The sequence below is a fragment of the Oryctolagus cuniculus genome, chromosome 2, assembly GCF_964237555.1.
Source record: "Oryctolagus cuniculus chromosome 2, mOryCun1.1, whole genome shotgun sequence".
Taxonomy (NCBI): Eukaryota; Metazoa; Chordata; class Mammalia; order Lagomorpha; family Leporidae; genus Oryctolagus; species Oryctolagus cuniculus.
Window position 1 is genome coordinate 117,893,604 of NC_091433.1, and position 26,690 is coordinate 117,920,293.

The 26,690-nt window shown below is 43.1% G+C and overlaps 1 protein-coding gene across 1 annotated transcript in view; it reads right to left on the reverse strand.

The window, feature by feature from the left end:
• The window catches only part of DNAH6 (dynein axonemal heavy chain 6), a 315,521-nt gene that overhangs the window by 96,242 nt on the left and 192,589 nt on the right, over positions 1-26,690 (reverse strand). The window contains exons 42-50 of the mRNA XM_008254187.4: positions 22,585-22,756; positions 18,999-19,145; positions 18,407-18,480; positions 16,156-16,310; positions 9,035-9,266; positions 5,650-5,802; positions 4,274-4,414; positions 1,873-2,115; positions 413-580 (exon numbers count right to left, since the gene is read on the reverse strand). Of these exons, the coding sequence (XP_008252409.2) occupies positions 413-580; positions 1,873-2,115; positions 4,274-4,414; positions 5,650-5,802; positions 9,035-9,266; positions 16,156-16,310; positions 18,407-18,480; positions 18,999-19,145; positions 22,585-22,756 (1,485 nt within the window). The remainder of the gene's footprint in view (positions 1-412; positions 581-1,872; positions 2,116-4,273; positions 4,415-5,649; positions 5,803-9,034; positions 9,267-16,155; positions 16,311-18,406; positions 18,481-18,998; positions 19,146-22,584; positions 22,757-26,690) is intronic.

Consider the following 26,690-nt stretch of genomic DNA (forward strand, 5'->3'; position numbering starts at 1 on the left):
CTTTGGAGTAGACTAGTGATGAAAGGGAATTAGATAGAATGCATTTTGTACTCTCCTTTGCTCATCTTGTGACATGTTGATAGTATTATGGGGAAAAAATTATTCTAATAAGGAGCTCCTTCCTAGGAGAGGATTAGCCACTTTATATTTGTAGGTGGAACTTCCCTCATCGTTCTTTCTGTCCCACTCACTGGGCTGTTTTTGGGGACAGAACCTGGATGATTTAATAAAGGAAGAGTGTATACATCTTAAAACCATTGCTAAATGGCTAAAAGAGCATAGTTAAATATATCACATAATTACTTTAATGATATATATATATAATAAAGTAATACAATCACATCAGTGAATGTATGTGATAGATTGCTAACCAAAACCTTGTCACCCACAGCATGAGAATTATGCAGCATACCTGATCTGCATTTTCTTGATCCACTGCCAATTTTTCCATCAGGGCTTCAACATCTCGTGATTTTGTTAACAGCACAGGCTCTAAAGCTGAAAGATCTAATTTCATTTTATCCACTAGCATGTTTGTTTCTAATAGCTTGGTGAGGCCATTCTTCACCCGATCCCGTGCCTAAATGACAATGAAAATTTCTATTACAAATGAGCATTGTGAGCCAGAAGTTTGCTGGTATCTATTATTCATGTATTAGAATTTTACATCTTTCAGGTTGTGAATGGATTACAAGTGGAAAAATCTCCAGGTAATAGAATTCTGAAATGGCCATGACATTCACCACAGTGTGTCTGGATCCACAGTTCCTGGCCACAGCAGTGGGATGCCACTGGACTGTGGCTCACTGAGAGTGATTGGTGCATCATATTCTTTTTATTCTCCATGGAAGTCTGTTGAATGAGTGAGGGACGAGTTCAGACAGGAAACCCTGGCGGCCACAGCTCTGGGACCTTCTACACTCCAAGTGGGTTATTAGGGCTGAGAATTGTAGGGAGACAGGATCCTGGGGGCCCAGCTCTGGTTGCTGGATCTGAATCTGACTTCTCATTGGTGAGAAACTCTTGACTGCAACCAGAGGGGTGGTATGTGGTATTGGAGACACCTGAGAAGAACCAGTTTTTGAAGACGAGTCACGGTGCCTGGTTCAAATTGGCAGGTTTCAAAAAATACACTTCTAGTTATTTTACATGGCATGCATTTGCCATATAAAAATTATCTGAAAAACATTTAAAACGTCTAAATTGTAAATGTTTCCATTTGCTACAACATTTAGAATATTGAACAATTTAGCCCATGTTAACAGCCTGATGATGAAGAAAATGGCAGCCATTATTTTCTGAGGTCAAAGTCTAAGACTTCATGAGCAGTGTCTTATCTAGATTCCACACCAAGCCAAGAGGTACATGTATGTATATATATGTATGTATGTGTGTATATATATATATATATATAAAATAAATATTTTTACATCACATGTCTACTAAGGCTTAGAGAAGTTAACAGAACGTGCTCAAAGTGAGGAGGCCAGAAGCACAGCACTCAATTCACGTAGTTTGATGGACACAAAAGTCCTGGCTCTTAGTGGAAACCACTCCTTCATGATAGATCACTAAGAGCTCATCTTTATGGCTGAGCACAACTTTTTCTTCCACATCAAATACCACAAAGGTGATTCATTCTCCACTTCATCTTGACGCTGTTGCAATGCCCGAATCATTCTGTTGAGTCAAGGATGCCTACGTATGACAGGTGGAAACTATGTCAAGGAAAAGGTCACACGGCAGACTGTCAAGGGCATGTGGCAGGATGGCGGGGACTCTGGGAGATAAGAGGGAACACAGCTCATTCTCAACAGTTTTGAGTTTGGTCAAAATAATAGGAAAGACTTCCTTGGGCAACGCGGAACTTACTGAAACTAACTGCTTCCTTTTTTCATTCAGCATTAGCAGGTAGAGGTTGATGAGCTCCAGGTAGGAGGTGGGCGTCGTGTAGTACCGCCTGCGGAGCTCTGTGTAGTAGCGCTCCGCCATTTGGGAGACGCTCAAATGGACGTTCACGCACATGAGGGAAAGCTTTTCTTTCAGATCGTCACTTCCAGTGTCAACATTCGAGAAAAATGTTTTTGACACAGAAAGAAGTGCTTCTTTGGGCCACTGTAAAAAAAATCCAGAAAATCTGTTGGTCATCTCATTAATAGTTTAATAAGCAGAAATTCTCTGGTGCTCTTCCTTGCCTGGTTCCTCCTCTCACCTACTTAACATCTACTCCTATCTCCGGTGCTTAATGAACTGAAAGACTTTGTCCTTTAAAGTGTGGTTTGGGTCAGCATCAGGCACACAGGAGTTATTCAATTGATATTTTTTGGTTGAATGGATCATTGGGTATCTTTAGAATCCTATGAGCAGAGTAACGTGTGTTAGGATCTCGTGTAACCTCAGGTTCATCAATGAGCAGAGTAACGTGTGTTAGGATCTCGTGTAACCTCAGGTTCATCACTGTTATCTGTATCCTACACACGCTTCAACTGAAGCAAAGTGCACAGTCATGCTGACTGGCCCCAGTGCCTTAGTATAGCCCAGAAATGCTTCTATAGTTTCCAGTGTGTCAATTTTGTACTCTAAGTGACTGCTTCATACCCTAGTCCATCTCCTCAGCTAATACTTCTTTTGTCATTGTCAGCTGATGACTTTTCTTCTTACATCACCCAAAAAAAAAAAAAATCCTAATTGCAAAGAATACTTTAGTGAACCCTTACCCCTGCTTCTGCTCCCTTGCCTGCATCTGTGCTTGTATACTCCACCTCCCCTTCTGCTGTTCAGGGATAGGCTGTGTGTGCTCCTGCCCTGGCCAGCCTCTCTCACCTATGCAAGGATATTGGTCCCAAACCACTTAACTCTTCATGTTGCATTGTCAATACGTTTCTCTCTTCCTGGATCATTTTTTTTAATCAGCACACATATGCACACACATACACACTTCTTGGATTTCCCAATTAGAAAACACTTTTCTCTATTGATCTCACATACCTCTCTACCTCTTTTTTTCAAATAATTTTAGAAAATATGGGGATTCCAATACCAATACAATCCCATCAAGGTAGCATGTACCAATGCCATCTCACAGTTGATCATACTGATAGGTCTAAGAGTCAAAGGGATCACACAAACAAGACTAGTGTCTGCTAATACTAACTGATAGAATCAAAAAGGGAGAGAATGATCCAACATGGGAAGCGGGATACACAGCAGACTCATAGAATGGCAGATGTCCTAAACAACACTCTGGCCTCAGAATCAGCCCTTAAGGCATTTGGATTTGGATCTGGCTGAAGAGCCCATGAGAGTATTTTAGGCATGGAAAGCCAAGACACTCTGGCAAAAAACAAACTAACAACCAAACAACCTCCTAAATGAAAGATCTCTGTGAGTGAGATCCCAGTAGAAAGAACAGGCCATCAAAGAAGGAGGTACCTTTCTCTGAAGGGAGGAGAGAACTTCCACTTTGACTATGACCTTGTCTAAATAAGATCGAAGTTGGCAAACTCAAAAGGCTTCCATAGCCTTGGCAACTCATGACTAGAACCTAGGGAGATTACTGATGCCATAAACAAGGGTTTTTAAAAATTTTTAAATATTAATTTTGCTTGAAAACCAGATATAGAGAGGCAAAGGCAGAGAGAGAGAGAGAGAGAGAGAGAGAGAGTCAGTCTTCTATCCACTGGTTCACTCCCCCAATGGCCACAATGGCTGGAGCTGGGCCAATCTGAAGCTGGAGCCAGGAGCTTCTTCCAGGTCTCCCAGGTGGGTGCAAGGGCCCGAGGACTTGGGCCATCTTCCACTGCTTTCCCAAGCCATAGCAGAGAGCTGGATCAGAAGTGGAGCAGCTGTGTCTCCAACTGGCACCCATATAGGATTGCTGGCACCACAGGTGGTGGCTTTACCCGCTACGCCACAGTGCAGGCCCCCCCCCCCCCACCTCTTACCCTCTTCTCTACTTTTGGCTGGGGAAACCCTTCCAATGAGTTGCCTACAGTCAGTCACCGATTGCTCTTCCTTTTTATCTCTCAAACTCTCCCCTCGGCACCTGTTGAAAATGCTCTTTGTCAAGAGAACTGATACCTTGCTAATTTCCTTGGTCTTCCGTTCCTTTATAAATTCTGCTATTTTTTTCTGATTGTCACTGTCATCCTTCATATATGAGCAAATTCCAAACAGGCTTTAAAGCTAATGCAAGTACCTATGAGTTGTTTCCAGACAATGTTACATCAAATAAGACCCACTTCTCAAAGAGCTGTCGTGGGCAGTCACCAACCTGGACAAACCAGTCAATGGTGCAACAATTCACAAGGGATGGAAACATCCGGCATCGGGCCCGAAAAGCCTCCCCAACCGGGCTCATGCAGAGAACGACGTGCAGCTTCTGACGGACTCGGCTGATAAAGTACTGAAACACCTGGCAGGGAGGTATTGTGCAGTTTAAAATCAGAATGAAGCAACTGGGAAAATAAGTGTTGGCTAATGCACTTGAGGCTATCAACATCAAATAAAATTTGTTTTCATACAGTAGATATGTGAATGGTCTTGTTCAATATCCGTTCTGATCTGTTTCCCTCTCACACATAGCCTGGAAATATTAAAAAGGACATTTTGCAGTCTTGATCGCAACTCCGGAGTTCTGGGTGTGAGTGTATTTGAGGAGACCCCTTGAATAAAGTGGAGAGTGATTTTCATGGAAGGTTTTGCTTTGGGGCAGGGGACAGCTGGGAGAGAGGCACAGGGTACAGGGCATCGTTCTTGCAGGTGGAGCGCGTGGCGGAAGTGGTAGGGTCCTGCAGCTACTATCTCTGCATGTGGCTCTCTACCTCAGCTGATCCTGCCATGGCGTCGGAGCTGGCAGATGACAGAGGATTCTGAAGCAGCTAGTGGCCTCCTAGCTCAGCAGCACACGCGGTAGCTCCCATGACCATTAATTTCTGCAAGGGGAGTTTTATATTCACCCCAAGGAGCTCAGTCTGGAATCTCCTCCTTTGGCCTCCCGGTGATTCTGCATCTTTGTAATAAATCCATTTGGGCTTACATCGGCTGAGGAAGTCTTGCTGTCTGTACCCATAATCCTTAACCTAACAGTGGAGGAAATTCTCTCAACAGGCTGCAGAAAGGACATGGGAAAGAACAGCTAAAACATGAGAGAAGGTGCAGAAATAAGAGAGAGGATTGGGGTAAGTAATGGTGCATGGAATCTGGTGGGGTGTAGGAGAAATGGGAGCGGGCAGTAGGCACCCTGTTCCCGAGACAAAGGATTTCTGTTTGAGTTGTGTATTGCCTTGCTGATACGGCAAGGGATCAGAAGTTCTAGACTCACGCCTGCAGCCCTCCTCAGCCAGGACGCGTGTGAGAATGAAATCAGCTTGTGTTTAAGAAGGAGTTAAGGAAGCTGATTAGTTTGGATAAGAATATGACTTCCATAGCAAGGAGGGTTCCTGCTTTCTACTTCCTATGGACCTTTCTGGGAGTCTGGTAGAGCAATGCTTTAAGCAGGCAGAGTAGTATAGACTGCATTACAGAGGGAATGAATTGTATTGAAAAAAAAGTTCTGCCCTTGGACCCCTGAATGGATTGTGTACTGTTAAATAAAAAGCTAAGAATGTTTTGTGTTCAAAGCCACATCATTGATCTGGCACGTCCTACCTCATCTCTATTCCCCTCAGAAATTCCAACTTCTTTTGCTCTTGGTCTGGTGGCTGCTAAAACCTGTTCCAGCTCATCCTTTTCGAATAAATTAGGCACCTCCCCGGAATTCAGGATATTATTTATATCTTCTAGGAACTCCTCCACTACAATCTGTAGAAGAAAGCAGAGTGATCATGTAGATTTGGATATATATTTTATGTTTATTATATATTGTATTTATCGTATGTAAGTTATAAAGCAAATATTTATCCTAGAATTTACATGACTTAATTTTATCTTTAAGAGAAGGTACTATAAAAAATAAGAATCCTAAAATTTTTTTAAAGATTTATTTATTTGAAAGTCAGAGTTACACAGAGAAGGAGAGGCAGAGGGAGGGAGAGAGAGAGAAAGAGGCCTTCTATCCACCGATTCAATCCCTAATCAGCCACAATGGCCAGGGCTGTGCCACTCGGAAGCCAGGAGCCTCCTCCAGGTCTCCCACGCAGGCACAGGGGCCGAAGGATTTGGACCATCTTCTACTGCTTTCCCAGGCCACTGCAGAGAGCTGGATTGGAAGTGGAGCAGCTGGGACTAACCAGCGCCCATATGGGATGCGGGCACTGCAGGCAGTGGTTCCACCCACCACGCCACAGCACCGACCCTGGAATCCTAAAATTCTAATGTAGCTAGTATGTTGATTTTTCATTTTTCCTTCTGGTTTCATTTCTTAAATGGTACTCATATTTTACCTAGATCAAATCATTTGTATCCTGTCCCTTTATCATTTTGTCATAAATATTAATATAAAATCCTATAGAATATTTATATTTATAACCGTAAGTATGGAAGCAAAACATACCAGGGAATAGATGTGGTACATACAATGGACATTTACAGTCTTATTTCCATTACAAGAACATTCTTAGGGGGCCAGTTCTGTGGCATAGGTTAAGCCTCAATCTGTGGCGCCAGAATCCCATGTAGGCGTTGGTTCGAGTCCCAGCTGCTCCACTTCTGATCCAGCTCTCTGATATGGCCTGGGAAAGCAGTCCAAGATGACCCAAGTACTTGGGCCTCTTCACCCACATAGGAGACCCAGAAGAAGCTCCTGGCTCCTGGCTTCAGATTGCCCAGCTCTGTCCATTGTGGTCATTTGGGGGAGTGAACCAGCAGATGGAAGACTCTCTCTCTCTGCCTTTCAAATAAATCTTCCAAAAGAAAAAGGAATTATTCTCTCTCATTGGACACTGAGGCTCTTTCAAATTATTATTAAAGTTACTAGATATTCTTGTATATGCAACTTTATATGCATAAAATCAGTGTATAGGTTTTAGGTACCTATTGCCAATGATCTTCAGAAAAGTTTTGCTAATTTACAATCTCAGTGCCAATTGAGCAACCCTCTACCAGCACTGCATATTATGATTTTTTAACCTCTGTTGATTTATAAGTTATAAGACCCCCCCCCCCCAAAAAAACACAAACCACTGGTATTTTTATTTAAATTTTCTTGATTCCTGGTGGTGCTGGACATTTCTTCAGGTATTTAAGGCCCTCCTCCCCTTTAACTAGGAACTTCCTGCTCTTTTTTTTTTTTTTTTTTTTTTTTTTACAGGCAGAGTGGACAGTGAGAGAGAGCGAGAGAGAGAGAGAGAGAAAGGTCTTCCTTTACTGTTGGTTCACCTTCCAATGGCCGCTGTGGCTGGCGCGTTGCGGCCAGTGCACCGCACTGATCTGAAGCCAGGAGCCAGGTGCTTCTCCTGGTCCCCCATGCGGGTGCAGGGCCCAAGCACTTGGGTCATCCTCCACTGCCCTTCCGGGCCACAGCAGAGAGCTGGCCTGGAAGAGGGGCAACCGGGACAGAATCTGGCGCCCCAACCAGGACTAGAACTTGGTGTGCTGGCGCCGCAGGCGGAAGATTAGCCTAGTGAGCCATGGCGCCGGCCTCATTTCTTCTAATGGTGTGCTTATCTTTTCCTTATCCATTTGTAATTGTGATGGGTACAGCAGGTTTTGCCTCCTCCAAACTCATGCAGGGGCTTAAACCCTGATGCCTTGGTGTTAATGACTGACAGATTCAGGGTGGAGACCTGGTCTAACTGTAGTATCAGAGGTGTGGTTGGCGGGAGGTCTTTGGGTTACTGGGGGTGTGCCCTCAAGGGCGGCTCCAGAGAGGTTTGATTAATTCAGCTCAAGTGTGGCCTCGGGTCTCCGTTTCCTGCTTGGCCCAAGATGTGATTGCTGTGTCTCGGCACCCACCATGCCCATTTCTATCAGACAGCACACGATGGGGCACCTCAACTGCAGGCTGAAATGCACCGTTTCTGTCTCAAGGAAGCTCCTCTTGGATATTTTAGTTTAGGTAACAAAAAGTAGACTAATACAGTAACACATGTTTTCTTACTAGTTGCAAACACATTGCGTGTCACAGTGTTAAGATAATTCTCCTGTTTTGTGTTTGTACTTTACCTTGCTTATGATGTTTTAAAAATTAAAAGGAAGTTTAAAGTGTGTATGACGGTACTTCAAAAAGTTCATGGAAAATGGAATTCAAAGTTTTATTTTGGTACAAAAATTTTTTCCTGCAAGAGCTGGGGCTTGGCCAGGATGAAGCTGGGAGCTTGGAATTCAATCCAATTCTCCTACATGGGTGACAGGGACCCAAATACCCGAACCACCACCTGCTGCTTCCCAGGGTGAGTGCATTAGCAGGGAGCTGAATCAGGCACAGAGCCAGGGCTCAAACCCAAGCACTCCAACATGGGATGTGGATGTGCCAAGTGGCGTGTTATCTCCTATGCCAATGCCCACCTGGTAAGTTTTTCATAAGCATTTTAACGAACCTTTTGAAGACCCTTTGTATATTTCAAAAATTGTTAATTTGTAACTAATTTCTAAAGATTACACCTAAAGTTAAAATGAGCGTTATTTATGCACTCAAGTATAATCAGAGTATAAAATACTCATTCTTCGCATTAATCCGAGACCAGTGAAATTAACTGTTGTAGATATACATATAATCTTATTTTAAAGTGAATTTTACCCCACAAACATAGCCCTTATTTTTTCCTTTTCTTGAGTAAAGCATATTTCCCCGATTTTCCTGCAGAATTATGTCCTTAAATGTACTTCCACAGAAGGAGTTTATGACTTTCTTTGTTGTTTCGTTCAAAGAAAAGTTAAACGTTCTCACTTCTTTAACCTTTGATCATATTTAATTACTCAGGATTTAAAGGGAGAAGCAATCCTTGGTAAAACAAAAATGTATCATAAAAGTCTTTCACAAGGGTCGGGAAATCTGTTATCAGAGGGAACAATGCCCTGAACTTTATCCTAGAAACCGTTGAAAGCACGCTCCGCACATCTGCCGCTGTTACATGGAGACCGGCTCCATCTGTACCTGGGTGTCGGTGAACAGGAAGACCATGTTCTTGTCATCTACGCCAGCCATTTTGTACAACTTCCGCAGGTCGTCGTGAAAACTGTCATAGTTATATCCCCGGCTAAGTTCGATCTGCAAACACTTGTAACCACACATGTGAGCTGCCAGTCTGGTCAGGGACTGCTTTCCTGTGCCTCCCACGCCCACGAGCAAGGCGTTGCCTCTTTCCTGACGAATCATCCTGGCGATCCTGGAAGCAAAGCAGAGAAATGTTATTTCAAGTTCACTGACCTGTCCTCCACACAGTGGGCGGGCCCCAGGGCGGAGCCTCATCCCTGAACAGGACAAGGCTGCAAGGGCCCAGCAGGCTTCCCCCTGGCACTCAGGGTTGGCTTGAACAGTCTCCTTCCCCTACTTCTTCCAGGCCGCTGGCTCTCTGTCTTAGTCTTGCTTATTCGGAATAATGTAAAATCTTTTCTCTCAGAGTGTGAAAGATTTTGCCAGGGGCCCCGATTGATCTAGCCCACAGTTCATAGTGACCATTACACTGGGTAAGGCCAAATCTCTGCTTGAAAGAAGCAGTGAGCAGAAAAACCACCAGGTCTAAGAAAACGACCTGCAGTTCAGGAGAGACCAATGGGAAAAGCTTGAAATGGATTTACTGCATGATACCAACCGAATTTTTGAAAATTTTCAACTCATGTTTACAAGAATTTAAAAAAAATAGTGCTGCAATCATGACACTAGAGCGAGTGCTAAGAATAAAAACATCTGAGTTTAGGAAAAATTGGACAATGATATGAATCTGATTACTGAAAACCTCAAGGAAGAGGAGTTTCACACCAGGGAGACTATGGCAAATTGAACAGGTAAGGCACAGGACGGACCCAAGGAAGACACTTGGAACTCAGAGAAAGGCGTAGTGATAGCAGAATCATGAGAGGGAGAATGGAAGAATGACCAGTCTAGGAAAAACAAAAGGGATCCCGGGTCACATAACAGGAATCAGAAAAGGAGACACAAATAGGACTAGACATGCTGCCCCAGGGACCAAATAATGAAAGACACCACTGAGCTGGGCCTAAAGAAGTCATTTAGGGTCAGGAAGGAAAATCAAACAAGAGAGACGAAACACTGTTTTCTAGGAGATGCATAAGTATCATTTGCATGACAGAAATCTGTATTTCAGATGAAACTGGAAAGTTTTTGTGTGCACCTATGGCAGAATTAATAGCTTACCTCCAAAGGAACAAATAATTTTAGGCTGGTTTATACATCTGATCTATGTGAGAAGATTCCACGAGAGAGTAGTTAGAAAGGAAAAAATGTTATGGTTCTGAGAATAAGTCATCTGCGAACGCCTTCCTTGAAGCTATGCAGAACTGTGAATAAACTTTGAAAAACCAGGAAGTGGGGAGGGAGGTCAGTCAGAAACTGAGCAGCATGCATGGGTCTTTCTATTGCTGTTAGATAATAAAAGAGGGAATGATGTTGTCAATAAATTTTTGTTAAAAACACAAAATGTAAAAATAATTTTAGGTAATCTCCATTATCTAAAAACTCAGTTTGGATCAGCAGAAACTAGAAATCATGGGAGAAATATAATAGAACATTTAATTTCTTCTTCTTCTTAAACAGAAATTACCCAGCTTTATTCATGATAATAGTAATTGAAAAAAGGTTCTAATATTTTTAAGTTATAATGGCTTTGTTATCTTTTAAATTATGAAAGTACAATAGTCACTGTAACCCACGAGAGAAACCCTTTGCCACCCTTTCTTACACGTGGGCTCCTTCACAAGGAAGGGCCTGGAAGCTGTCCAGTTCTCTATGAGAACAGTGAATAGCACATGACTGGTACTTCATAAGTAGTCTATATTCAAGCATCTAACCTCTTGAAACTCTAAAAGCTGTGAAATAGGGAATATCTGTCACATATCATATGTCATCATCTTTGGTGGAAGGGATAGGAGCTAGGTGGTCTAAGAATACAACTGGGGCATCTAAAGGAACTTATTTGTAAAGTGCTCCTATAGGACAAAGCTCAGACTTCTAATTATTATTTAGGGTCTTTGAAATAAGAATCCAACTTTCACATTTGTCTCCTCCACCTTCACCTTCTTTTTGGCTCCCTAGGAAGGTCTGCTCTCACATCTCCCAGATGCCGTGAGGACACCGCTTTGTCTAGGACAGAGTCAGCAAGCTATGGCTATGGGCCAAATCATGTACCCAGACTTTTTCTTTTACTAGCAAAGAATGGGTTTTAGAGTTTTTAAGAGGCTAAAAAAAAAAAGTCAAAAGAATCATCATCTGACTTAAGATTTTATCTATTTGAGAAGCAGAGTTACAGAGCGAGAGAAAGATTATCCATATGCCGGTTCATTTCTCAAATGGCCGCAATGGCTAGAGTCAGGCTTAACTGAAGCCAGGAGATTTTTCTGGGTCTCCCATGTGGATGCAGGGACACAAGCACTTGGGCCATCTTCTTGTGGGGAATCCCACAGGAGTCCCAAGGAGTTATGGAGCACTGCTAACCCAAAAAGAAAGAAAAAATTCAAAACCAAAATGGAGTTACTTAAGCTAAGGCCACCAAGCACCAGGAACTTGCCCAGACCATCTGTCAGAACAGACACAGGTGGTGAGGCCTGATAAGGACTGGGGAACATTACATCATAAGAAGCGGCTAACCAGCTGGCTACTGCATTACTTCACCCACTACTGCACGACTGGTCACACCCAAACACCAACATCTGGCTGGTGACACCCAAGAAGATGAGCCTGTGACTGGTGGCACACTAGAGCACACTCACCGCCCACCTTCCCCAGATGGGGATAGAAAGGCAAGCCTCCCAACTGCTCTGTATCCCCTCGGGGACCAGGGCTCAGTGCCAGCGAAACTCTGCCCGAGTGTTCACTGACTGAAGCGCTGCTCGCCACTCCGCTGGAGCCAACCTCGCCTGGACGTCCCAGCTGCTGCCAGAGCTGACATCAGAACCGGACCAGACCTCTCATCAGGTGACCTCTCCAACCCTTCTCCTTGCCATCTGTCTTGGAACTTCGAGCCTACTGCCCAGAGTGCCAGCCATCCCACGACTCCTGCCCGTAAGTGACTGTTCTAAGATCCGTCTCCCCAAGTGGTAATGGAGACTTTGGACTTTGACTTTTTGTGACTGTGATAAGAACCTTGAGAACACAGCATTCATATTACATCCTTAGCCTTGAGTGTTTAAATTGATTATGCCTTTATGCTTTGTATGTGATATGCTTATTACCATTGCTGGATATTTCTAGAAGCTGTGTTACTCTTAGATTTGTGTTATGACCTGTGGACTAATTACATATTGAGTGGTATTGACCTTTAGATGTGTGCATTGAACATACATATTGAGTGGTACTGAATATTGAATAAGAAATTATATTGAAAAGACTATCACAACTCTGTGTGATTCTTCCCCATGCTCCGACATGTCACGTTAGCCTTGTTGAGGTGTGTGACAAGTGGCACTCACCACACTTCTACTGCCTTCCCAGGCCGTAGCAGAGAGCTAGTTCGGAAGAGGAGCATCTAGGACACGAACTGGTGTCCATATAGGCTGAAAGTGCCACAGGCGGAGGCTTACCCTTCTACGCCGCACCACCAACCCCTCCATGTGTCCCTTTACAAAAGGAGTTTGTGGATTCTTTCCCCGGAATCTTTTACCAAACCTTTCCTAGAACAGTGGCGATTCATGGGCACCATTTTTGTTGGTATATCTCGCTCATAATGTACATTTAATGGGAGAAGACACACTGGATCATATGTTTGGTTGTTTCTCTTCAAATACTCAAGTGAGTATAAAATTGAGGGCCAAATAGATTCATGAGGGTACTTCAGAAAGTTTGTGGGAAAATGGAACTAAAAGAGAAACTGGGGGGGGGCACTGTGGTGCAATGGGTTAAAGCCTGAGCCTGCAGTGCCAGCATCCCATATGGGTGCTGGTTCTAGTCCCGGCTGCTCGACTTCCTATCCACCTCTCTGCTGTGGCCTGGGAAAGCAGTGGAAGATGGCCCAAGTCCTTGGGCCCCTGCACCCATGTGGGAGACCTGGAAGAAGCTCCTGGCTCCTGGCTTCATATCAGCTCAGCTCTGGCTGTTACGGTCATTTGGGGAGTTAACCAGCAGATGAAAGACCTCTCTCTCTGGTTCTACCTCTCTCTGTAACTCTGTCTTTCAAATAAATTCTTAAAAAAAAGATAAATTGGGGGCATAAAAAGATTGAAATCCATGTATAGCTCATGAACGTTTTGAAAGCCCCTCATTTTCACAGATTTCACAAATCTGTGAAAATTTCACACAAAAACTTATGTTTTAATTACATTTCTTTTTTTTTTTTTTTGACAGGCAGAGTGGACAGTGAGTGAGAGAGAGACAGGGAGAAAGGTCTTCCTTTGCCCGTTGGTTCACCCTCCAATGGCCGCCACGGCTGGCATGCTGCGGCTGGCGCACCGCGCTGATCCGATGGTAGGAGCCAGGTACTTCTCCTGGTCTCCCATGCGGTGCAGGGCCCAAGCACCTGGGCCATCCTCCACTGCACTCCCTGGCCACAGCAGAGAGCTGGCCTGGAAGAGGGGCAACCGGAACAGAATCCGGCACCCCGACCGGGACTAGAACCCGGTGTGCCGGTGCTGCAAGGCGGAGGATTAGTCTAGTGAGCCGCGGCGCCAGCCTGTTTTAATTACATTTCCATGAACTTTTTGAAGTACCCTCATGTATTAATGTTTTCTTATATTTTATCCCATAATGCACAAGTATTCTAATGCACAAATGGATGAATGAGATATTGTAAAAACCAGGCACTTTATATGTCACTCTTTCTTTAGTGTTTACTATTATTTATATATGTTTATTTCTGAGACTATTGGGAACAAATGACTTATCCATTGTGTTTCCCAGAATGGAAGCTTACCCATAAATTCTTAGAAGCTTATGTATAAATGGATACAAAATCCCTCCTCCCCCTGTCCCAGCAGGAATTCTCTAATGTAGTAGATGAGTGACTTTTCCTCTAATTTAGTAGACAAGTGGTGACCTAATTAGTTACTATTTCAAAAGGGAGGTCCATTCTTCCATCTTAGGTGTATGGTGACAGCTTGGGGGCGTGTGAGGAGTAGAATCTGCAGGTGCATTCGCCCTTTGTAAGCTCAGGCTCTGAGTTAAATCTCTTCCTGATTTGGAAAGGCTTTTGCCCACTTCCTCTATGCCAAAACCCTAAAACCTCGAAGGTCATCAACAAATGGAAGTGTAGTAAGAGCTTCAATACTAAATATTTAGTAGTTAATCCATAATCCGAAGCCCTTTATGTTGCTAATTAGCAGTAGGTGTCTGAACGCTCTTACTTAGAACTTAAGTAGAAATATGTTTTGTCTGATTCCTAACTATGGATCCTTTCTAGAAAACAAGAGAACACCTCGACATCGCTATTTACATGACAGTCCTTTGTGTATCTGAAAACCTAATCTGCACCACTCTACAAATGGTTTTTAATTTCCTCCCATAATATTTTAAACAAATTCTGAAAGGCCTGGTATTTCTCATTCACAAAATGAAGAAAGATCATATGTATGATTAAGCCGGCTTTGCCTGTCGTCTGGTCTACTTTCCAGGAAGTTTCTCAGACCAGAGCGCTGCCACTATTATTTTCTTTGCAGGCTGAGGACCAGCCTGAGCTACGGGAATAAAAGTTGTTAGGGGATAGCATGTGAGTATGCTGGCAGAAAGACAGATGGGAAGCAAGTGCTATCCCCACAACAGAGTGACAAATGGGTGTATGTTATAACACTTGGGCTGTGACAAACATAAAATCCCGAGTTGAAGTTAATTAAAGACAAGTGCAGGACAGCTGAAAGACTCTATTTGCTTATGGTTTATGTGAAAAAAATCCTGGGGATTTCATTGTTAGTCTTAACAAGGACCAACACTAAAATGTGGTTGATATGGAACAAAAAGCCATTAAAATGTTGCTGCGGTAGTAGGCCATGGCACCAGATGTGAGCCCCAGTCTGCAATGTACTAGCCAAAGGACTTGGGTCAATTTATCTAACGTCTCTGACACTGCATTGTCTTAAAAATGGCTGTGTCGATGTTTTTGGTCTTGTTTTCCCTTTATCTCCATTGGGAAATAGCATATTTGCCCTCTTCTTATAAACCTGGGTGGACCTGCACAATTGCTCTGACCAAAGGTTTGCTAGAAGTGATGCTATGTGGCTTCTGAGGCCAAGTCGAAAACACCATTTGGCTTCTGCCTGGCTGTGTATTTTGGAGCACTTGCCTTTGGAGTCCTGAGCCCCCATGTTGAGAAGCCTGGCTTCCCCACTGCTGCCAAGTTGGAGAGACACACGGAGAGGCCACATAGAAGCAGAAATGTCACTCCCATAAAGACCCCCAGGAACCAGCAGATGAAGCCACCAAGAGATGGAGTGGCTGATCAGGTAGCAACAGCCCAGCTGAGTCATATTTGCAGAGATACTGAACCACAGGAGAGTACTGTGACAGTTACACGAGCAGCATCATGTTGCGGTTTTATATGCACACTAAGTGCCATTATTATTACTGCTTCGTAGGCTGGAACTGATATCAGAAGTCGCAGGAAGCGGATGTCAGCTCATCTTGGAAAGGTCATTTTAACACTTAGAAGACATAACCTACTTTGAAAAGTGGTGTGAGCCCCAAGAACTGCAGGCATTCAGACTGGATGCCCATGTACCAGTGATGCTTCTCAAAGTGGACTTGCAATGGATAAGAGTCACATTCATAGGCAGATGAATCATCCTGAACCTGACTTGTTTTGCTGCAATTTTGAACTTCCTCTTTCTTTAGTCATACAGGTAGTTAGCCTTGTTATACTGTACATGCATCTTTGTGGAACCAGACAGAGCATGTAAAAACAAACCTAACAATTAATGTTTAGCAAAAATAACCACCCCTGGATTCCACCAAAAGCTCATGTCACATATACTTAAAGTATATGAAAAATAAATTTTGAATTATAGTGGGAATCGCTGAAAGAGCTTTGTCAACCTCACAAGTTAGAGTTTTACACAGCTTAATTTTTACCCTTCAGTATAAAACAATGCATAATTGGGCACCTTACAGCAGCATACCTTGAAACATGCTCTATAGCATCCTGAAAGAACACCAGCTTGACTTCTTTGGGGTTTATGAGGTTGTAATCATCAAGATAATCCTGTAGAACATTTGCAATTTTCTCCATATCAGGCAAATCATCATAAATCCGATCAGCTTTATCTGCTCCAAACTAAAAGATGATTTATAGGAGAAGAACCAAGTTGGATTAATTTGATACATAAATATACATAACTTGTAAAATCCATTTAACTTTTCATATGGTACACCTGAATCTCATGATGTTGTCTATAATATTCACACAGGAATAGGGCTCAGAAATAGTGTTTTAATTTTTCTTGCAATCCCACACTCCAGTTTCAAACTTTTGTTCTTGGACTGTTGACATTAGATAAGCTAACTATGGGGCCAGCGCTGTGGTACAGTAGGTTAATCCTCTGCCTGCGATGCCTGCATCCTATATGGGCGCCATTTCTAGTCCCAGCTGCTCCTCTTCCAATCCAGCTCTCTGCTATGGCCAGGGAAAGCAGTGGAAGATGGCCCAAGTCCTTGGGCTTCTGCACCCACATGGGAGACCAGGAAGAAGCACTTGGTTCCTGGTTTCGGATTGGCGCAGCTCCAGCCATTGAGGCCATTTGGGGAGTGATCCAGTGGATGGAAGACGTTTGTTTCTATCTCTCCCTCTCACTGTCTGTAACTATACCTCTCAAATAAATAAAAATCTTTCTAAAAAAAGAAAAGCTAACTAGTGGCAAATTATGCATGGTAGACTGCTTTTCTTATAAAAAATCCCAGAAATACATATAGTTTTTAATCAGCAGTTTTCTAGGTTAAGTAATTATTAAGAATGGAATTCACTTGTAAAACTATAGGGAGTTGAGTCCCTGTTTGGACCTATTAGTAATGATTTTTCTTCATTGTAGCAATTGCCTTGGCGACATTTGCACCTGGAATTTTGAAAACACATATAGGAAATGCAAGAGGAGCCCAGCTTCTCTTTTTCCTTTGCTTTAATCCCTCATTTGAAAGTGCTATCATTAGAAACACACAGGAAATACAATCTTTTAAAAGAAACTTTGGGCTTTTTAAAAAATTTATTTATTTATTTTATTTATTTGACAGACAGTGAGAGAGAGAGAGACAGGTCTTCTTTCTGTTGGTTCACTCCCTAAATGGCCACCATGGCCGGTGCGGCGCTGATCTGAAGCCAGAAGCCAGGTGCTTCCTCCTGGTCTTCCATGTGGGTGCAGTGGCCCAAACACTTGGGCCATCCCCCACTGCCCTCCTGGGCCACAGCAGAGAGCTAGACTGGAAGAGGAACAACCAGGACTAGAAACTGGCACCCATATGGGATGCTGGCACCACAGGCGGAGGATTAACCAAGTGAGCCATGGCACCGGTGCTGGGCTATTAATAATAAATTTAAATAGGTATATTTCACACCAGTAAATTGTTTATCTTATGTGTCAGATGGTAATACTCATCCAGACATAGAATGCAAAGATGAGCTCGTTCATTTGCTGAACTGGCACGGACTGAGAGCCTGCTTCGTACTTAGCTTTGTGAAGAAAGCTGGGGACTAAGAGTGAACCAAACAGCACGGCCCTTGTCCTCTTGGAGACACTGGGGATGTTTTATATAAACAAGAGTCAATTTGGCAAAACAAGGTGGCTGGCTGTTAACATGGGTAGACAGTTAGAAGACTCATTCTAGGCAGATCCAGAGGGCAAAACTAGGCTCACGTACAGATATTTACTTTTTTTGGGGGGAGGCATAGATTTGAGGAGCTTATAAGGAAATATAATGGAAGTTAAATATAAGGAAAGTTTTGCTGTTAATCAGGATTACCCTGGAATGAGGAGGGCGGTTTTGTTAACTAACTAGCTTCCCATGACTGGAAACATTTGAGCAGTGAGAGGCAATCCCAAATTGGATACCTGATAGTCCTGATTCCAACTACGCCCAAAATGAATGTAACTAGATCAGAGGTCAGAAACTTTTTCTATGAAGCATGAGACAGTAAATATTTTAGAATTAGCTCTCTGTCCTTATTACTACATTCAACTGTTGAGATGTAAAAGCAACTACATAAATAGTACACAAATGAATGGGCATGACTATGTTCTTATCAAACTGGGTTTACAAAAATAGTTGCCCCACTAGTTAGTTTTCTCAGATGTAAGGTTCTTATAAAACATAAACCTGAACTAGAAAATTATAAATGTTTCATAATCTTCAAGCACACTCAAGTCAAAGTGACATACTTGCCTTAATGAAATCTCCAAATATGATGGGTTTATTTAAAAAATATTCCAAGCCAATTGCTATTCCAAAATGTTTGTCTGTCAAGAATCAAAACCAAGTTTAATGTAATGGTAAGCTTGAATGCTGTATTTTAACAAGATATCCAAAATAATATAAGCTGTTAGTTTACTTAGAAGTCTTAATTATTTTAATTGGAAAGTGAGAGAAGTCCATGTTAGGAACCTGTTACTTAAATTTGATTAGTAATTTCCAAGATTTAAGATTAAGAATATTTAAATATTTTAAGCTTTTGCTAAATAATAAATATTGGATGCTTATTTAATACAGTAGTATTTTTAAAATCAAAATGCTGTTTCTCCTATTTCCTCTATTTCACTAGGATTCTATACTGTTAAAAATATCAACCCTCCTAGATTTATTGTCATACTTTTTCATGCATTTTTACATATTTGAGCCATCAAAGAAAATACCTTTTACTCATAGATTACTAAAGCTCATTGTATCATCTTATATAAATGCATTTACATTTTCCTTTATAAAAAATGGACTTGTTTTTCTGTGGGGAAAATATAACTAAATAAAGATTTATACTTACTGGCCATTTCTGTCAAAATAACGTGGAAATAGTGTTTATCTTCATTATTAATCAAACGATCATGAAAGACTCTTTGACATTCATGACAAAATAGTCTAAATATCTGAAGTTCTTCTCTTATTGTTCCTGGATCACACTGGAGGATGCCTTTTTTTTTTTTTTTTTTTTTTTAAGGAAAAAAAAAAGGAAAATTCAACTTGTGGAATCTAGCAATAGTTAAATAGTAGATCCGTAAATCTGACTTTATCCACAAACCCAGTGGATATTATACACATGATAGTGATCCCCTTTTGAAAGCAAAGTGAGGTCACATCTGACCAAATTTTTTTTCCTTTTTTGTGATGATTATTTAGCTGAACATGTGAAGTTGGTCAAACTTCACAGAATAAACATTCACTTCACTGTTACATGGGTCATAATGTTAAAAGAAGGGTGTCACAATTCTCGAAATATAAAAGGGTACTTCAAATGTTTATGGAAAATATAATTAAAAGACAAGCTCATTTTGGTGCAACAAGTTTTAAAACTGTACATTTTTTCCCATGGTGCATTTTATTCATTTTTTGAGAGGCAGACAGTGAGAGCTATTTGCTAGCTCACTGCCCGAACTGCCCACAGGGGCCAGGGTTAGGGAGTCAAGAATGCAATCCAGGTCTCCCATGTGAGTAGTAGGAGCCTAATTACTTGAGCCATCACCAATGCCTCCCAAGGTCCACATTAGCAGGAAGCTGGACTCAGCAGTGGAACCAATCATTGAACCAACCACTCTGTTATGGAATGGGATGTGTGCATCCCAACTGCTAGGCTAAACTCCTCCCTAAGCTTATCTTTTAATTTCATTTTCCATAAACTTTTTGAAGTTCCATCACATACCTAATCTCCTAACTTTTCATGCTGATGCAAATATGTTTTCAAAACACTCTCATTCTTCCCGAATGTTACACTCCTCACCAAATGCCCCTGACCTTTCTGGCTTTTGCTCCAAGTATTTTTAAATTTATTTTAAAATTTACTTGAAAAAGGCCGGCGCCGCGGCTCACTAGGCTAATCCTCCGCCTAGCGGCGCCGGCACACCGGGTTCTAGTCCTGGTTGGGGCGCCGGATTCTGTCCCGGTTGCCCCTCTTCTGTCCCTGTGGCCAGGGAGTGCAGTGGAGGATGGCCCAGGTGCTTGGGCCCTGCACCCCATGGGAGACCAGGAAAAGCACCTGGCTCCTGGCTCCTGCCATTGGATCAGCGCGGTGCGCTGGCCGCAGCGCGCCGGCCGCGGCGGCCATTGGAGGGTGAACCAACGGCAAAGGAAGACCTTTCTCTCTGTCTCTCTCTCTCACTGTCCACTCTGCCTGTCAAAAAAAAAAAAAATTAAAAAAATATTTACTTGAAAGAGTTACAGAGAAAGAGATAGAGAGTCTTCTATCCACTGGTTCACTCCCCAAATGGCTGCAATAGCTGGAGCTGGTCCAATCTGAAACCAGGAGCCAGGAGCCTCCTCTGGGTCTCCCTCATGGGTGCAGGGACCCAAGGACTTGGGCCATCTTCCACTGCATTCCCAGGCCAAAGCAGAGAGCTGGATTGGAGGTAGAGTAGTAGGGATCCCTACCTTGTAGGCAGAAGCTTAACCCCTTCACCACAGTGCCAGCCCACTGCTCCAATTATTCTGAGTACTATTTTTTATAAGTTGTTATTATAAACATAGTTACGATTGCAATGATAATGAAAGCAGTGATAGATAGCAGTGCTTGGAGATTTTCCTTCTCCATAAGAGTGTTCAGGTAGAGATCCTCACACTGTGTAGATGGGGCGGGGAGAGTACTTGTACACAGATACATACAGCAGATAGAGTAGCAGGTACCATCCATATTGCTCTGGGACGCTAGGATCTTTCTACAGAGAATACTGCTTTCTTTTCATCTCTCATTTGTGTGTTCAGAGAAACATCTAGGATATGAATCCAGGTAAGGTGTGCTATGAAGGGACATAGACAGGGAAGATTTTCCCAAGGAGGTGAAGATTGAGCAGGCAAAGTAAGCTATATGGATGACAACATTCCAAGACCAGTACAGAGGCTCCTGTGGAGCTCTATTTCAGGAATAGTAGGAGGTGGGAAAATAAGGAGGAAAAGTGGGAAGTAATAAGAAAGAGGATGTCTGGGTTCTGATTGCATAGACTCAGCTGCGCAGCAGGTACAGGGGAAGCAGCCTCTGGAGGGTCTGACTGGGAGTTACCTCTGGCTGCTGTGCAGAAGACAGGGCTGGGCTAGACTCAAGGAAATGTGAAAGGAAGAACAGGAAGCAGGAGACTAGAGAGGAGGCTCTTACTGTTAGGAATCTTGGCGAGAGGGAATGGTAACTGGGCTAGAGCAGTGATAGAGGGAGACATGGGAAGTGGTCAGATTTGGGATATACGTAGGAGGTAAATCAGGTCAGAACTGTGCATGGCTGGATGGGTGTTGTCAGAACGTGTGGCCAAGGCTCTGGGGCGAGGATACCCGTGGCCAGGAATGGAGGGATAAAGCTAGAATTTGGTCTAGACATGTCCAGTTTACCCAGCATAATTGGATATCTGAGTAAGGTCACTGAGAAGGACGCTGGATATGCAAATCACACAGAGGAGTGGTCAGAGCTGGAAGTAGGCAGTTGAGTGCCAACTCTATATAGGTGGTGTTAACACCTTAGAGTTGATAGGTTACCTAGAAGTATGTGTAGATTTAAAAAAAAAAAGACCAAAGGCAGAGGCCTGGGCCCCAACATTTTGAGATAAGGAAGAGGAGAAGCAGTAGCCACTGAGAGAGAAGGGAACCTAGGACAGTGTGTGCCCAGGCTCTGGGGCATTACAGAAAGACGGAAGGATGAGTTGTGCCAAAGATGACTCAGAGGGGGAGTTGTGCCAGATGGTGCTGAGACTGGGAACTGAACAGTGGATTTGATGGAATGGAGAGAGGAACCTGGAACAAGAGGAACTCTGCAGCATCAGGCAGAGCGTGTTCACTAGAAGGTATTAAAAGTAGAACTGAAGGGGCTAAGTGGGAAAATGAGGAGACCACTATTTAAGGGGTCTTTCCAGGAAGGGCAGAGAAACACCATCAGGGGGTTATGAGGCCTAAGGAGAGTTATTTTTAAATGGGAGGTACTGTAATCGTTGAGAATGATCCAAGAGAAGGGGAAACATTGAAGATGCACGAGAGAAGTGGGAACTATAAGAGTAGTGTCCCCGAGCAGGCGGGAGCAGATTGGTATTCAGGGCAGAGCACTGCTGGTTTATGACAGGTGCAGCTCAGAGAAGGAAGATATAGGTTTATAGGTAGAAAGGGAGATTCAGAAAATGAGGCAGCTCTGGGTCTATTGGTTTTTTCAGTGAAAGACACATTATCAGATAGTAGGAAAAATGGGGAGGTATGGTTGGCAGTGTGACAAAGCTGGGAAGTGGTCAGCCTGGGGTGGGGGTGGAGAGTGACTTGAACAGGGACCTGCAATGGAACCTCCCAGGGTGTCACAGACACTTGAATACACATGATTCCACCGAGAGGTTTGTAAGCCAATAGAAATGAAGGGAAGCTGCAGTTCAGAGAATGGGGGGTTGATACACTACCTTGAATACATTTGGATAAATCCCTCAAATTAAACACATAATGAGACTTGGCCGGTGTTGGCAGGAGATCAACACTCATTCTGTTATAAATCTCAACTGAGGCTTCTACAATGTTGGATGCAGTTTGCTTTACAGCTGGTGGAAAGTCATTCAGGAATCCATTCAAGATGGCCTAGAACCAGAAATAGAACACAAGATGATTAGATTAAAAATGAATAATTACCTTCTAAATAACCCAGATCTGATACTTTTGGTAGTAATAAATAGGAAGCTCAAATCCAATACAAAGACATGTGGGTGCTAAAGATCTTGCATTGCAAAAAAAAAAAAAAAAATCTTGTATTGCCCTTTGATTTCTTTTTCTTGCCTAATGGCTCTGGCTTAATCTTCCAGGAGTATATTGAAAGCAACGGTTAAAGTGGGCATCCTTGTATGGCTCCAGATTTTAGTGGAAATGTTTCCAACTTTTCCCCATTCATTATGATGCTGGCTGTTGTTCTATGGTAAATTGCCTTGTGTTGAGGAATATTCCTTTTTTTTGACAGGCAGAGTGGACAGTGAGAGAGAGAGACAGAGAGAAAGGTCTTCCTTTTGCTGTTGGTTCTCCCTCCAATGGCTGCCATGCTGCGGCCGGCACATTGCACTGATCCGAAGCCAGGAGCCAGGTGCTTCTCCTGGTCTCCCATGTGGGTGCAGGGCCCAAGCACTTGGGCCATCCTCCACTGCACTCCCGGGCCACAGCAGAGAGCTGGCCTGGAAGAGGGGCAACCGGGAAAGAATCTGGTGCCCTGACCGGTACTAGAACCCGGTGTGCCAGCGCTGCAGGTGGAGGATTAGCCTATTGAGCCACTGCACCAGCTGGAATGTTCCTTCTATATCTAATTGACTTAAGGTTTTCATAATGAAAGGGTGTTGTATTTTAGCAAATGCTTTCTCTCCATCTACTGAGATAATCATCATCTTTGTTCTCCAGTTTGTTAATGTGATGTATCGCATTTACTGAGTTGTATGTTCAAACATCCCTGCATACCAGGGATAGATCCCACTTGGTTCGGGTGAATGATCTTTCAGATGTGTTGCTGGATCTGATTGGCTAATATTTTGTTGAGGGTTTGTGTGTCTATGCTCATCAGTGACTCTGGTCTATAATTCTTTCACTGGTTTATCTTTTTGTGGTTTTAGAATTAAGATGATGCTGGCCTCTTAGGAGTTTGGGAAGATTCCTTCCCTTTTAATTGTTTTGAATAGCTTGAGAAGATTTGGAATTAGTTCGTTAAAAACGGTGGAACTCAGCAGTGAAGCCATTCAGTCCTGGGCTTTTCTTTGTTGGGAGGGTCTTCATTATTGATTCAATCTCCATCTTGGTTAATGGTATGCTCAGGTTTTCTATGTCTTCATAACTCAATTTTTGTAGATGATGTATGTCCAGGAATCTATCCATTTCTACTAGATTTTCCGATTTGTTGACATAAAGCTGTTGGTAGTAATTCCTGATGATTCTTTATTTCTGTGGTATCTATTGTTACATCTCCTTTTTCACCTCTGATTTTATTGATTTGGGTTTCTCCCTCTTTTTGGTTAGTTGGGTCAATGGTATACCAGTTTTATTTTTTCCAAAAACTAGCTCTTCATTTGACTGATCTTTTATGTTTTTGTTTCAATTTTGTTTATTCTCTAATTTTTTCTTTCCTAATTTTGGGTTTGGTTTGTTGTTTTTCTTGGTCTCGAAATGCACTGAGAGCTCATTTATTTGATGTCTTTCCAAATGCTTGATGTAGGCACCACTTGCTATAAACTTCCCTGTTAATACTGCCTTTGCTTTATCCCACAGGTTTTAATATATTAGCATCTCCATTTTTGGGAATTTTTTTGACTCCCATTTCTCTTTTGGTGTTTTCTACGACCCAGTCTCTACTACTGTCATGATGGAGCCCTCTCTGCACTGGTTGCCAGGTACTCTTGTTGGGGGATAGGGAGAAAGAAACATTTTTGCTGGGTTAGGTGGGTACCCTGCCCCCCACCCCTCCCTTAGGGCTCTTGGCTTGATTCAAAGACATTGCGATCTGCAAGGCTCTCCCTCCAGCAGTATGAGCAGTGGCAGGGGCTGCTGCAGACTGCTCTCACCTCATATCCTCCTGCTCTCAGCTTGGGGGATCCTGTGTTGTCTGTGCTCAATGCTGTGGGTCCACACCTTCCATGCTGATCCACAGCATCCCTCTTCCTTCAGAATTTCCACGGAAGATTTTTCCCCAACTCTCCCCTGGGAATGGCACTTCCTCTGCCTTTTTTCCCCTGCTATTTTCCTCCTGTCTAAAGCAGTATTTCTTTTCTCAGGCATCTTGGAATTCCCTTGTAGGTCTCCTTTGACACTTTCCTTTCTCTGTCTCCCTCAACCAATCTTTGATACATGTCTTGAATCCGTTTCCTTCTGTGTCCCATGGTAACACCCACTTCTGCTTCCTCCCCACTCTCCCTTCTTCACTCACCGGCCTCTCCACTTCTGATATCCCTTCCCATTTTCTTTCATGAAAATCAGGTAATAGCTCCCCCAGGAGCTCCAGCCCTCCCCAGCTCCTCACCTCATCCCTCCCTCCCTGCTGCTCACTGTGTCCCATCCACGCTGGCTTTAACACTCTGTGTTCCTTCCTTAGGACTCTGCACAGCCTTTCCCCTCTTCCCTAGTCAGGTCTTTTCATCCCTCATGTCTTGGTTGTGTCATCACTCCAGAGAGGCCTCCCTGACTACCAATATAAAATAAGCCCTGCCACCAGTCTCTTGATATCCTAATAATGTACATGGTTTGAAAGTACATATTTTATGAGTTAGCCCCCACCCATAGTTGCCTGAGAAAATCCTAATGGTTTTTAAAACAGATAAATTTTCATCACCATTAGTTTCATGGGAAGAAGCTACAAGAACGCCTATCAATGCTTGCCAGGTGATGACTTTAGATTTTTGGGCTTGTAGATGAGAGATTTTAGAAATAAACTGAATTATTTGTTGTTCAGCAAGTTTTGCGTTGAACATTAGCTTCAACAGCTTTTGAGGACTGTTTTTTTTAAAGAGTTATTTGAAAGTCAGAGTTACACACACACACACACACACACACACACACACAGAGAGAGAGAGAGAGAGAGAGTGAGGGAGGGAGAATTTTCCATCTGCTGGTTCACTCCCCAGTTGGTTGCAATGGCCAGAGTTATGCTGATCCAAAGCCAGGAGCCTAGAGCTTCCTCTGGGTGCCCTACATGGGTGCAGAGGTCCTAGCACTTGGGCCATCTTTCACTTGCCTTCCCAGGCCAAAGAAGAGAGCTAGATGGGAGGTGGAACAGCTGGGACTAGAACTGGTGTCCATACGCAGGCGGTAGCTTTACCCACTATGCCACAGTGCTGGCCCCATGGACTGTCTTTTCAAGGTATTCCATTCTGGGCCATCAACATGTATTAAGCACAGTCCACACAGCCTGTATTTTGAGGACTCTCCTGAATGAAATCTTCAAATTTAATCAAAATCTGTCCATCTGTATGTGTATGATGAAGAATAGTCTAGCTGGAATTTTTATATTATATAAGCAATGTGCATAAACTACATGAAAAAAGTTCCAGCCTGTCCATTTTCTATCACAAATTACTGAAACAGTTTCTGACATATATTGTTAAAGGCACGTGTATTTCTACATCTCATTTACCTCTTTATGATCTGTCTCAAGGAAGGAAATTCCATGAGTCAAGGATATCATCTGTCATACAGTAGTTGCTCAACAGAAATATGTTTAAGGAGTGAATGAAGTGCTATTAAATTTGTATTCATGAGTTAAAATTGGAATATTAGCTTCCTGAGGGGAGGCGCTGCACTATGTGTAGTAGGCCAAGCTTCCTCCTGTAGCGCTGACGTCCCATATGGGTGCCAGTCCTGGCTGCTTATCTTCTGATCCCTATCTCTGCTATGGCTTGGGAAGACAGTGGAAGATGGGCCAGGTGCTTGGGCCCTGAACCTGTGTGGGAGACCTGGAAGAAGCTTCTGGCTTCAGATCAGCCTAGTTTTGGCTGCTGTGGCCATTTGGGGAATGAATCAGCAGATTGAAGACCATTTTCTCTGTAACTCT